This window comes from Gossypium arboreum, chromosome 7 (assembly GCF_025698485.1).
Source record: "Gossypium arboreum isolate Shixiya-1 chromosome 7, ASM2569848v2, whole genome shotgun sequence".
NCBI lineage: Eukaryota > Viridiplantae > Streptophyta > Magnoliopsida > Malvales > Malvaceae > Gossypium > Gossypium arboreum.
The window spans coordinates 102,095-114,321 of NC_069076.1; the positions used below are offsets into that span (position 1 = coordinate 102,095).

Genomic DNA, 12,227 nt, shown 5'->3' on the forward strand with positions numbered 1-12,227 from the left:
ATTTGCTCTAATTTCTTACAAGATGGATCATTAACTCTTTGCTAGCAAAACATGTGCGTATTACCTTAGCAATTATTATCATTGTGAACTAGCGTACGATGGATTGATTTCAGAAAAAACTCATGCATGGAGATTCACACGTAGAGAAGTTTTACCTGCAAATTTACCAGCGAATTTGATCGAGTTTGGACACTCACATTCCCTATTTCCAATGAAGGATGAGGGACCTCTAGAGTTTTTTTGGAGGAAACCTGGGTGGAGCACCTCCCAAGATCCCCTTGCCATTAGCCTGAGCAACTGCGTTGCTAGCAGTAGGGGATGGGTTCCCCAAATATTTTTCAAACAAATTATGAAGCTCAGATCTCAACTTACCTTGAAATTGTCCTTGAACTCATTCAACCGAGTCTCTAATTTAGCATCCCATTGTGAAAGTTCACTTTAGAGTTTAACCACCTCCTGTTGCAGAAGTCCCACATCTTTTTGCAGTCATAGAGGATCGACAGCTTTGATACCTCTGATATTACTCGAACCAGAAAACCAAAGAATAGATAGCAGAGTAAAGAGAATTGAGAAGAAAGAAAAGAGAAGAAAAAATCCATGTGAAAACCAACTTGATAACAATCCTCTCTCAATAGTAATGTTAAAAGAGGAAAATAAGAGAGCCATACAATAGTTAGTTGTCCATATAGTTGTAGTCGTTACTCTCAAAACATACCATTTTAATAAGTCATATATGCATCATTTTCGTTAATATGACATACCTAAAATGTACCGTTTCATTCTTATTATACGCGATTTCCTATTTTCATTTTCCCCCATAACAATATGGTGATGAATGTGAGACCGATTCTATTGTAGTTCGTGTTCAACTTGTGGAAAATTGGTAAGCGAGGTCAATATAAAGGGAGAGGGAGGGAAGGGATAGTGGGGGAGGGGTTTTTTATTTTTTTATTTAATATTAATATAATTATTTTTATTTAGTATTAATATAAATATTAATAGATAACTTTTTAATTATATTTTAATGATGGTGACATGGCACTACCCCATTGATTGGGATGATTTTTTTAGGGGTAAACTACAAAAATAGTCACTTTTGTTTGCCTCAGATTACATTTTAGTCACTTATGTTTGAAATGTTATGTTTTGTCACTTATATTATCGTTTTATTACGAAGTGGTCACTCTACCATTAAGCTCCGTTACCTCCCTAACGGCGATCCTACGTGGTAGGCCAAATTAAATTTATTTAATTAAAAACCTATTTTCATTCTAGCAACTGGACATTCAAGTTGACATTTAAAACTCATTTGAACTGCCGTTAGGAGGGCAAAGGAATTTAATGGTAGAGTTACCACTTTGTAACAAAACAATAACGTAATTGACTAAAACGTAACATTTCAAATAAAAGTGACTATATTTGTAGTTTACCATTTTTTAATGAATCCAAAGGCCAACTTCAATAAAGAAAACAAAATTCCAGTACCTAATTTCACAAAAAAAAAAAAATAGTGCCTAACTCAAACAAAATCAATAGTTTAAGCCTCCCGTTGAGTTAAGCTGGATGAAAACTATGCATTTGTTTTGCTGTACTACTAGTAGCCCCTCTCTATAAGGCCCAATCATTTATTGAAGCCCAAATTAATTAAGCAGCTTGAAGCCTTAAACAATAAGATTGATGCTTCTGCAGCAGCAGAAAGAAACCCAGAGGAAGAGAGAGAACAATGGAAGCAAAGCCGGAAGAGAAGGCGGAATTTGAAGAACCGGAGATAGAATATGTTAGCTATGGAGGGGAGCACCATCTGCCTCTCATCATGAACCTGGTCGATCAAGAACTCAGTGAGCCTTACTCCATCTTCACCTACCGATATTTCGTCTATCTTTGGCCCCAACTCTCCTTCCTCGTAATCTCTTCTCTCTTTTTTATTTTTTATTATAGCTAATGGACTATGGGTTTCATCCAAAATTCCTTTTTATTCACGCTTTCAAATAAAAGCAGGCTTTTCACAAGGGTAAGTGCGTCGGAACTGTGGTGTGCAAGATGGGAGAACATAGAAATACTTTCAGGGGTTACATTGCCATGTTAGTTGTAATCAAGCCTTATCGTGGAAGAGGCATTGGTATTTTTTTTGTCCTCCCCTTAAATTTATTGAATGGGTTCGATTTTTTCGATACGAAGTTGAAAAAAAAAAAGTGTATCATATGGGTTTCCTGTCAACTGTTCATGCCTCAATGGATATGTAGTCACAAAATTCATGTAAAATGTAGATGCTGAATTTCGTTGCTTTTTCTCATGTTGCAGCCACTGAGCTCGTCACCAGATCCATTAGAATGATGATGGAATCTGGATGTGAAGAGGTACGGTATCTCTCATACTTTTGTCTTGGTAATATCATATGTAATGATGAATATCGATGCTAATTTCTGCTTCACCAACTTCTGAATATGAAAATGGCAAGTACGATTGAAGTATGAATTGATAACTTGTGATGTTGGTTAATCTGTTTCAGAAACATAAGATGCAATGCTAATGTTTTGTTTAACTTGAACTTAGTTAGTGGGAATATGAATTTCATCCTTCAAATAGTTTTCAGTTATCACTCTTCATATATGCTGATGCTCATGTATTTGTTCACATTGTAAACCGGTTAATTCTGTGGAGACAGCACCACTCACCGATCAGTTAACCTTATCTGTGTTCTTAAACACTGGGACATTGTCTATTTTTATGCGTAGTATATGCCATCAGAACTCTGACCTGATGGTTTTGAGTAGCCGTCCAAACATTGGTGATTTCCCTTGATCCTCTATTTGACCAAAGGGAGCTTGAACATGAATCAGAAACCATGTTATTAGATCAGCGTTGCCACAACTTTTAATCTTTTGCTGCATTTGAATTTTATGCTCTTTTATCAAGATAGTTTCCTTCCCAAAGCTTTGATAATGGTTAAGATGTTATGGCTCTGATTTGTGCTCTTTTGGAGATTTCTTTAATCTTTACTATTTCTCAACCTAATAACACCTTTTAGCTATATTTGGCTCATCAGTATGTTTATATCCTGCACCGAGTATTGACTGAGTTGATTCTAAAAGGAAGGTAGAAAATGGTTCTAAATGATGTCACTCTTTTCCCAAGAGATCTCTGCAGTTGGCAAATTCTTTTAAAGCATAAGAATTTGCAAATTTTTGAGTATGTTCTTCACCATTCTTTTTTATTTTTTGATAGATTCTTCACCATTCTTAAGTTGGTGGTATGCCTGGCATTATTATATATTTTTTTAAATGTAATTGCAAGATTTAGGCAGTTATAATTCGTGGTGATGAGATTGACCATTATGACATTTATGATGTTACTGAAGGTCACACTGGAAGCGGAAGTGACGAATAAAGGAGCACTGGCACTTTATGGGCGTCTTGGGTTTATCAGGGCAAAGCGGCTTTTTCACTACTACTTGAATGGTGTTGATGCTTTCCGTTTAAAGCTATTATTTCCTCCTCCTCGCCAAGTATTGTAGCCATGATAACAAACGGGGATGCAAGTTATGAATTTCGATCCAGACACTTGAAGAATGTGCAATGCTGGTGCTTATGAATGTTTAAGGTTATTGCTATTAGGTCCTATAAATTTAAGTACATCTTCTAAGATTATATACAGTAATATATTTTCGTTTAATATGCTAAAAACGATGAATAAAGTTGTCCACTGGTAGGATATAATATGTATACTCTTGATTTAGTCAATTCATTTAGACTTAAAGCAATTTGATGTACTGAATGTAATATTATCAATCCTAATAGGATGATTATTACGATGTAAGATTATCTAACACGTATCAGTTATGTTACATTACTCTACGGAGGCGTTTGGTTCATCGAATATAACATTACGACTTGTAATGTTACATTCCGAAATGAGATTAGTGTATTTGAATTTTAACATTTTAATCATCTTGTAATCTTACATTACGGTCATTCGAAATATAGAGTGTAATCTTATTATGGCTTATTTATTAGATAATATTATATTACAAGTGTAATATTAAATTTTGAAGTAACTTGTCTTTTGTTTCTATTATTCTAATCAATTTAGGTTTTTTCTTAAATGAAGTTTAAGACTAATTAAAAATAATTTTTTTTCTTAATAGTAAACCAATAGATACCATATGTTATAATTATAATCATTATATTTTATTTAATTTTTATTTATTAATATATTAATTATGGTTATAACAATAATTATAGTTGTTGTTGCAATCATTTTCCATGAATTATTATAATTATGATTTATAAATTTATTTTAACACTATATTTACTTATTGATAAATAAATTGTAATAAAAAGTAAGAATTATAATAATTTATTATAATTTTATGGAAATTGAGGCTAAAAATATTAAAGGAATTAAACTTGTTTAAAGAAGAACAAATTTTATAGCAAGTACAATTAAGTAAAATGTGTTTTTAGGTAGTCTTACATCCCATTAACCAAACATTAAAATCTTATCCCATTAACCAAACATTAAAATCTTACTTTCTAACCAAATGAACTAAGGGTAAAGTACATCAACAGTCACTTAACTTTGATCTCAATAACAAAATAATCACTCAATTTTAAAAAAATAACAAATCAATCACTAACGTTATCGAAAAGTGACAAATCAGTCATCCACTAACATTTTCCGTTACAGGCCTAACAAGACAGGTGACGTGGCCAATTAACTAGCTGACTGGCCAGTTTGTTGGAATTGGTGTCCTGAGTGCAATATATTCGTTTGTAAACTTGTAATTTTTTCGAATAGATTGGTTAATAAAACAAATTCATTGATTACATTAACATATTTTGTATAATTGTCCTCACGTGGTTTTTGCATGCAAAGCAAAATGGAAGTAAATGCTGCTAATTGGTTATCTAAATGTTTAACTAATACTAAGTGATATTATGTAGTCAGATCGTAGTATGGAAAGACAACTTATATTAGTAGACGAACCTAAACATGACCTTAGTCTAATCGGAAATGAGCAAACCGATTAAAAGACTAATATGTATTCTATCAAGTCCAATTGGGGAGATGCCTTATCTTGGGCATCGGAGCGGATGACTCCTAGAAGATAGAGACATAGTTGTGGCTGACTGGACTGATAGTACATAAGATAAGACCCAAGTAGAATAGATCTTGAATCCATTTACGAGTTTATTCACTTGTTACGTTCATAGTGTGTCATACCTAAATCCTGAGTGGATGGCGGACTATGTATCCGTGACTCGTACACTTTCATGTAAGTAAAAGCTTGAGTTCAAATAGCTAATGAACTGAAAGTTGGTGCGTTGGGTGTACGACTTCTGTAGTATGTAGCGTCATTCACGACAATGGAATTCATAGCCCAAAACATGGGTAATTGATATCCTCTCATTGGCATTACATTGTTGATGAAAAGTAAACGTGGCCACGGATCGTCTGTCTTTGTGATGGATGACTTGATCACTATTTGATAGTGATTGACTTTTCATGAATGAAGATGTAATGTCATGAGATAAAATAGGATCATATTGGGAGAATATATATTATCCCAAAGAGATCAATGATATTCTATGAGGGCAACACACTTATGACAAGGTCATTAGACGAGCACTAGGTAGTTGCTTTTGTAATGGTATGTCGTTGGGGAGAGCTCAGTCATGATACTATAGTGGAATGACTTCGTGACTAAATGAGTTTATAATTAATAGGCGCAAAGCCAAAACTTAATTGTAAATCATTTGAGCCTCAACTACATATGCCCAATCGGTCCCTCCGCTAGCTCGTTGGAACCAAAAATGAATTGCTTGTTTCAATTGAAATGAATGGAATGATTAGGAAAAGAAAAATGGAAAACAGGAATGATTACAGTTTTCTCCAAAATGTAGAGATGGAATCATTTGAAATGAATGCAAGTTTCCAAAAATGAAAATGGAAATGAAAATATCCATTTGCAATCCTATATGAATTACTTAAAATATGACCGGAAGAATAAACTTATGTTTTTGGACTATTTTGAAGCCCGAAAATAAAAATAAATCATCCGATCAGAATGAACATGTTAAGTTATGAAATAGTGAACATATTTTCTTGAAATTTTACTAAGGGTAAAATGATCAAAATTTTGTTAGAGATAAAATAGGGATGAAAAATTGTTATATATATAAATATTAAAGTTTATTTTGGGAAATAGAAAAATTGAATCAGGTTGGACCATATTACAGAGTACTAGGTCAAAAAAGCCTAGGAAGTACTTGTAATTGGACTCAACAAGAGTTATAGAGGTTGTTTCCAACAACAGTTATTCTATGATGATACTTTTCTTGGAACAGCATGTTTTGAATATTTAAAAACACAATTGGTCTAAATAGAGATTGTTTCAAACACCGTTTGCTCTAAACATAACTATTCTTGAAATGCAATTATTCTAAACAAAAGTTGTTCTGAATTTTAGTTGTTCTCAACAGGAAATGTTATTAAATGACAACCACATTAGATGATAGTTGCTCTAAACTAAAACATGTTCTAAATATAGTTGTTCCAAATGTAACTATTATTTTAAACTAGGACCTATTCTGAATATTCTTAAACAATAGTTGTTTTAAACAATATCTATTCTAAACAAGAATTATTCTTTAAAAAGATAATGAATAAATTTGTTCTTCCAGAAGAGATACTAAATGAAATAACGATGTTATTTGTTTAAAATTGACTTTGTTATTAAATATTAACCTGAAAAGTATGAAATATAATTTTATTTATTTTTGAGAAAAGATAAAATAGTAGTAGACAAAATTCAACATCTATGTATAGAAACAAACCAGGAAAAATAGATGCAAAATCAGCCGCATCTTGTTTTATGACATTTGGGTGTTCGCAGATTGTCTGCACCTTTATCATTCCTTTCTACGGAAATTGTAAAAGCTTTTCTTTGTTGTTATTTGTTACCGGAACTATCAAGTGTTGAAACTTATCTATCTCTGCGAAAAATAAGTCGTAGCAGAATCTGAATTTAGAGGAAGGAGTCAACGAAAAATTAATTGGTAAGCGGTGTCTTGGAATTCACGATGAGAATTGTTGTTGAACAAGAATTATTCTGATTTATTCCAAAGTTGTTTTATGGTGATACTTCTTCTGAAAGTATATTTTGAATTTTAATTATTTTAACAAGAAATATTCTTAAATTGTAGTTATATTAGATGATAATTGCTCTAAATTAGAACATGTTTTTAACATACTTGATCCAAATATAACTATTATTTTAAACTAAAACTCTATTCTGAACATAGTTGTTTTAGATGTAACTATTCTCAAATAAGGTTATTTAGAACAACAACTATTCTAAATAAGATTTATTTTTTGGAAGAGATACTAAATGAAAATGTTACTTATTTAGAATTAATTTTGTTATTAACCTTGGAAGCATAATTTTCTGAAATATGATTTTATTTATATTTTGCGGAGATAAAATATTAATATAAAAATTGAATATCTAGAAACAAACCACGAAAAATAGATGCAAAATCAGCTTGTTTTATGACATTTGGGTGTTTGCTGATTGTCTGCACCTTTATCATTCTTTTCTATGGAAATTGTAAAAGCTTTTCTGTGTGGTTTTTTGTTACCGGAACTATTTAAGTGTTAAAACTTATCCATCTCTGCGAAATATAAGTAAGTCGTAGCAGAATCTGAATTTTAGGAGGAGTCAACGTTGAAGCCATGCAAGGTTTGTAGTTGAAAAAAAAATAGCGTTAGAAGTTGATACCTAGAGGTGCTGACTAAAAAAAAAACAATTATTCTATTAAAAAATTTTAGTAAATTATTAGTACTGCATATCAATTAGATTAAATCAAAACTCAAATCATATGATTTGAACCCATGAATCACATGAGCCACAAACTAGTTATACATATATAGGCCGAATGGAACTCTTATTAGATAAGTCAAACTGTTTACTCCCTCAAGATCTATTCTTTCAATCGTTCCTTTCTCCAGTTCTCTTCTCTGTCTACACAAAAGTAAAGTATCTTGCTGATGACGTACATGCTTGCCTGCTGAGAAACTAGAATAGTAACAAGTCAGAACTGCATTAGATGATAAAAAAAAACTAATCATGCTACTCTGAGCAAGATTTCATTCGATATTGACGGCCTGATCTCTGGGAGATGTTTCTGTTGTCAATGCTTGTTTGTGGTTCATCTTCATCCATTGCACAAACTCCATCATCAGTATCCCCAGCTGCAATTCCAATCTGCAAGCCTCTCCTATGCATGGGCTTCTTGTCAGCACCTTCTCCCGTTTGTTTTGACTCGCTGCCACTTTCTCCCATGATCACATCGCCAATTTTCTTCCTTGGTATAAAAGTTACTGGTTTTGTAAGATCACCTGGACCATCATCAGCCTGTGGTTCTGTACCATCTGACCTCCTAACCAGTCTAAGGAAGTCCATATAGGCTAACCGATTTGATTCATCATCAACGTCACTAGTATCAAAAGTATACCGAGTATATTTTGAAGGGTTCCGCATATAATCTGGAATTCCAGATGGATAATCAGATACCTCATTGGAAACCATAGCATCTTCTTCCTCTGTCAAGCAAACTTCCCCCTGAACATCTTTGGTTCTTTCAGGGCCTTCACTGCAATCATTTTTACAACATTCAGAATCAAAACGGACACGTTTCTGTGATTTTGAATTTGACTCAGCATCCTTCCTCTTCAAAATGGATTTCGGGTTACCGTCCTCAAATGTGCTACTGTGAGCGTCCACACCCACAGTTGCATCACTATCAGACACATGCAATGAATCGATTTTTTTAGCAGCTTCAGCATCTTCTTCAAGCCTTCTCTTAGTAGCTTCTTCATCTTCCATGAGCCTAAGTTTCGCTGCGATGTGATTGGCACGTGGATCTCTACTGAAATCCTTGAACGTAGTTGGAATTGTGTTGCAAGAATCTGCATCTATGTCATAGTCATTCACATCTTTCATGTAAAGGCGATCTCCGTTCTTATCCCTTCCAACTGCCACTTTATCGTATGCATCTTCCTCTTCCTGAACCGAATCCCAGAAAGAAAATCAATACCAGAACATCATATCAAAGTCAGACCCTGAATCTACAACGTTAGAGCAACTATGATATCTCAGGACAAGATCATAACTCTAATAAGTGAGACCGATGTATCTACCATCGGTACCACACTCAAATACTTGTTATTAGAGGTAATGCGACGTTGCCAGTTACATTTGGCTTGTGAATCCTGCAACTTCTATATTTTTAGATATTTCCTACTTGCAATTATATTTTGATATTAAGGAAACAAAATCATACTTGGATTGAAAAAATAAGCATATTCCCTTTTAATATTTTTTCTTATTTTATGGGGATGAAAGAAATAACTGCAATTCAATTCTTCTACACGCTTTTTTATTTTCTAGTCGCGTAAAATTCATTCAAAGGTTGAACTTCAAAATCTTGAAAAATGATAATTTTTAGTACCAAAAACATATTCCAATACAGCCGACTTGCTTATTTATTCTATCTGAGTTGATTGAGGGAACAAAAGAATGAAAAGGAAAAAGTAACCTACCTCGTAATCAAGAGTACAGTCCCTCCCAATGGAAGACTTAATCTCCCACTCTTCATCATTATAATCCTCTGGCTTAGCAGGTTTACTCGAGGAGGCGCTAGCTTCTTCTTCCTCTGCATCCTCGTCGTCCAGGTCATCGAGATCGTTCTCCAGCTCCGCGCCAAAATTAATGGCCTTCTTTTTCTGTGAAAAGTTGTGGACGAAGCCCTCGTCCTCGTCCTGCTGCTGGGGACTATTCTTGTCTCGGTTCCACTCTCGTTTCTCGATTTCGTCGTCTGTGAGGCTCCAAAGAGAGCTCAAAGGCAGCGATTTAGAATTAGAAGAAGAAGAAGAAGAAGAAGAGAGAGAGCCGAAAACTTTGCCGACTCGGGCATTGAAGCTGTCTTCCATGGCGGTTAGTTAAAGGGTATTTCAAATAATTAGGGTTTTGTGCAGAGGAAAGTTAAATAGGGAAATGAATAGGTAGAGATGGCGATAATTGCTAAAGTTGCTAAACATATAAAAATATGAAATAGATGGCAGCAATAGCAGCCTACTCGAGGCCATATGTAGCCCAAGATAAAATTCAAGATAAATTTTTTTTTGTCTAATTATAAAAAATTACAAAATAATTATTTAATTATTAATATTTTTTTTTTGCTCAATTATGAAAAGTTACAAAATTGTTACTCAACTATTAAATTTTATCTTTTTTATCACCAGCGAGCTAATGGTGGTAGTTTTTAGAATTGGCATAATAGCAACATTAACCCTCAATATTATACATTATGTCAATTTATTCTTGATTCTAGAAAATCTAACCCTCAACATTAACATATTGTGTAATTTGGTCTTTTTTGTAGTTTTTATTTTCTTTGTAGCCCTTTCACTTAAAAAGCTAGGAAAAAAACAAATACATCAGTTAAATTTGATTAAAAATATAAAAAAATGGAAATAACAAAAAATCTAAGATAATAATTTTCATCTTTTTTCATTCTTTTAAAATCAACCCGCAATGTCACAATGAAAAGAGAAAATACAAAAAAAAATCAAATTGCACAATATATAAATGTTGAGAGTTAATTTTTTTTAGAACCAAAACTAAACTAACAAAATGTGTAAATACTAAGGGTTAAATTTCCAATTATGCCAATTTTAAAAGTTGTCTTCGTTAGATAATTGGTGACCAAAAAAGACAAAAATAATTAGTTAAAGTGATCTTTTGTAACTTTTCATAATTGGGTAATAAAAAAGAAATTTACTAATAATTAAGTGACTACTAATGTAATTTACCAAATATTTTTTCACAAAACAAAAAATATCATTTACTTAATTTAAAATATTATTATATCATTTGATACTTAAATTTTAATATTGAATATGATATTCAATTTTTTTATCAAATTTAGCATCTATATTTGGTTTATCTTACATAAGTTGATACTCAAACTAAATGGTGTTAAGTTTTTAACACGAACTAGTAATTTTTTAATACATAGACACTTGTATAATTGACATGCAGACACATGATGTTATTGTCTCTAAAAAATTAAAAAAATTAAAACGTTATTTAAAAATTAGTTTTAAAATTTTTAAAAATTATAAATAAAAATCAAAATATATATACTACAAATCCAAAAATTACAAAGATTAAATAAAATTAAAAATATTTTTACAATGTTCTATAAAAAATTATAATTTAAATAATTTAGAGACCGCACCTTCTTAGAATGCCTACCCTTATTTTTTTTTTAAATTTTTAGAGTAAAATGCAAGTAAAAAGTGAATAGCATTCTTGAATTGCATTGTCTTATATTGAAATTTTTTTCTCTTCAAAAAATCTCTTGTCAAGTTTTAACCTTATATATGATATCAGTAAATATTTTGCATGACCATTTAAGATATTTAATACTTTTAAGGTTTTAACATGCTTGCAAAGTATTAAAGTATGTAGGCTTGAATAACTGACTATTACCGAAAGATTAGTGCTAACCTATTATAGAATGTGTTTCATGGGTTTTGTGTAATTAGGTTTTATTAAGACTTTTGATATTTCCTCCTTGACCTTTCTTTGATAATATCATAGTTTGAACTTTTCTTGAATACATTATGTGTCTTAGATGATATGCATGAATTATAATGGGTTGTAAGTAAGATCTTTATCATGATTTTAGAATTTATTAGTTGTTGCCCTTGAATATGATGAGTAGTTCCAAATCCATGATAAGGGAAAACCTAGGCAATCTTTTTGGATCGTTTGAGCTGAGCCAACATTTGCATATTTTTTCTTAATATCTTGATTTTGAGCCTTTTAAATTTTTTTACGCGTTTAATGTTATTATTTTACTCTATAAAGCCTTAATTACTAATCTCAATCCTTTTGAAGTATCTAGTGCTTACCGAACGTATTCCTTTAGTTTAAACCAAGTTGTCAATTTTCAAGCTGAAAAGATTAATCAACTTGCGACAAATATTTGTATGGGATCTAGGCATTTATAGATTAAGATGTCTTCATAGTGTTTAAAAATTTATTTATTAACTTCAAAACATATTTTGAATCACTTGATTTCGAATTTGAGAACTCAAGTTATGACCGTTTTAGTGAAGATTGTGCGAGCAAAATTTCTGGATGGGATTATTACGAA

At 32.0% G+C, this 12,227-nt stretch overlaps 2 protein-coding genes across 2 annotated transcripts; one reads left to right on the forward strand and one right to left on the reverse strand.

The window, feature by feature from the left end:
* Positions 1-1,645: 1,645 nt before the first annotated feature.
* LOC108469733 (N-alpha-acetyltransferase MAK3) lies at positions 1,646-3,911 on the forward strand. Its single transcript, XM_017770752.2, has 4 exons — positions 1,646-1,903; positions 1,999-2,119; positions 2,302-2,357; positions 3,359-3,911. Exons 1-4 carry the CDS (start codon positions 1,724-1,726, stop codon positions 3,512-3,514), a joined length of 513 nt encoding a protein of 170 aa, XP_017626241.1. The 5' UTR covers positions 1,646-1,723; the 3' UTR covers positions 3,515-3,911.
* A 3,913-nt stretch (positions 3,912-7,824) lies between these two features.
* LOC108479094 (uncharacterized) lies at positions 7,825-10,141 on the reverse strand. The gene is made up of 2 exons (XM_017781539.2): positions 9,604-10,141; positions 7,825-9,067 (listed from the first exon to the last, which is right to left on the reverse strand). Exons 1-2 carry the CDS (start codon positions 9,991-9,993, stop codon positions 8,132-8,134), a joined length of 1,326 nt encoding a protein of 441 aa, XP_017637028.1. The 5' UTR covers positions 9,994-10,141; the 3' UTR covers positions 7,825-8,131.
* Positions 10,142-12,227: the final 2,086 nt, after the last annotated feature.

Bases quoted from the DNA above. Each gene is read 5' to 3' on its own strand.
- LOC108479094 (XM_017781539.2), bottom strand. From the start codon at position 9,993: ATGGAAGACAGCTTCAATGCCCGAGTCGGCAAAGTTTTCGGCTCTCTC. The intron at 9,068-9,603 runs GTAGGTTACTTT...GATTCGGTTCAG, and splicing joins ACTGTACTCTTGATTACGAG to GAAGAGGAAGATGCATACGA.
- LOC108469733 (XM_017770752.2), top strand. From the start codon at position 1,724: ATGGAAGCAAAGCCGGAAGAGAAGGCGGAATTTGAAGAACCGGAGATA. The intron at 1,904-1,998 runs GTAATCTCTTCT...AAATAAAAGCAG, and splicing joins GGCCCCAACTCTCCTTCCTC to GCTTTTCACAAGGGTAAGTG. The intron at 2,358-3,358 runs GTACGGTATCTC...ATGTTACTGAAG, and splicing joins TGGAATCTGGATGTGAAGAG to GTCACACTGGAAGCGGAAGT.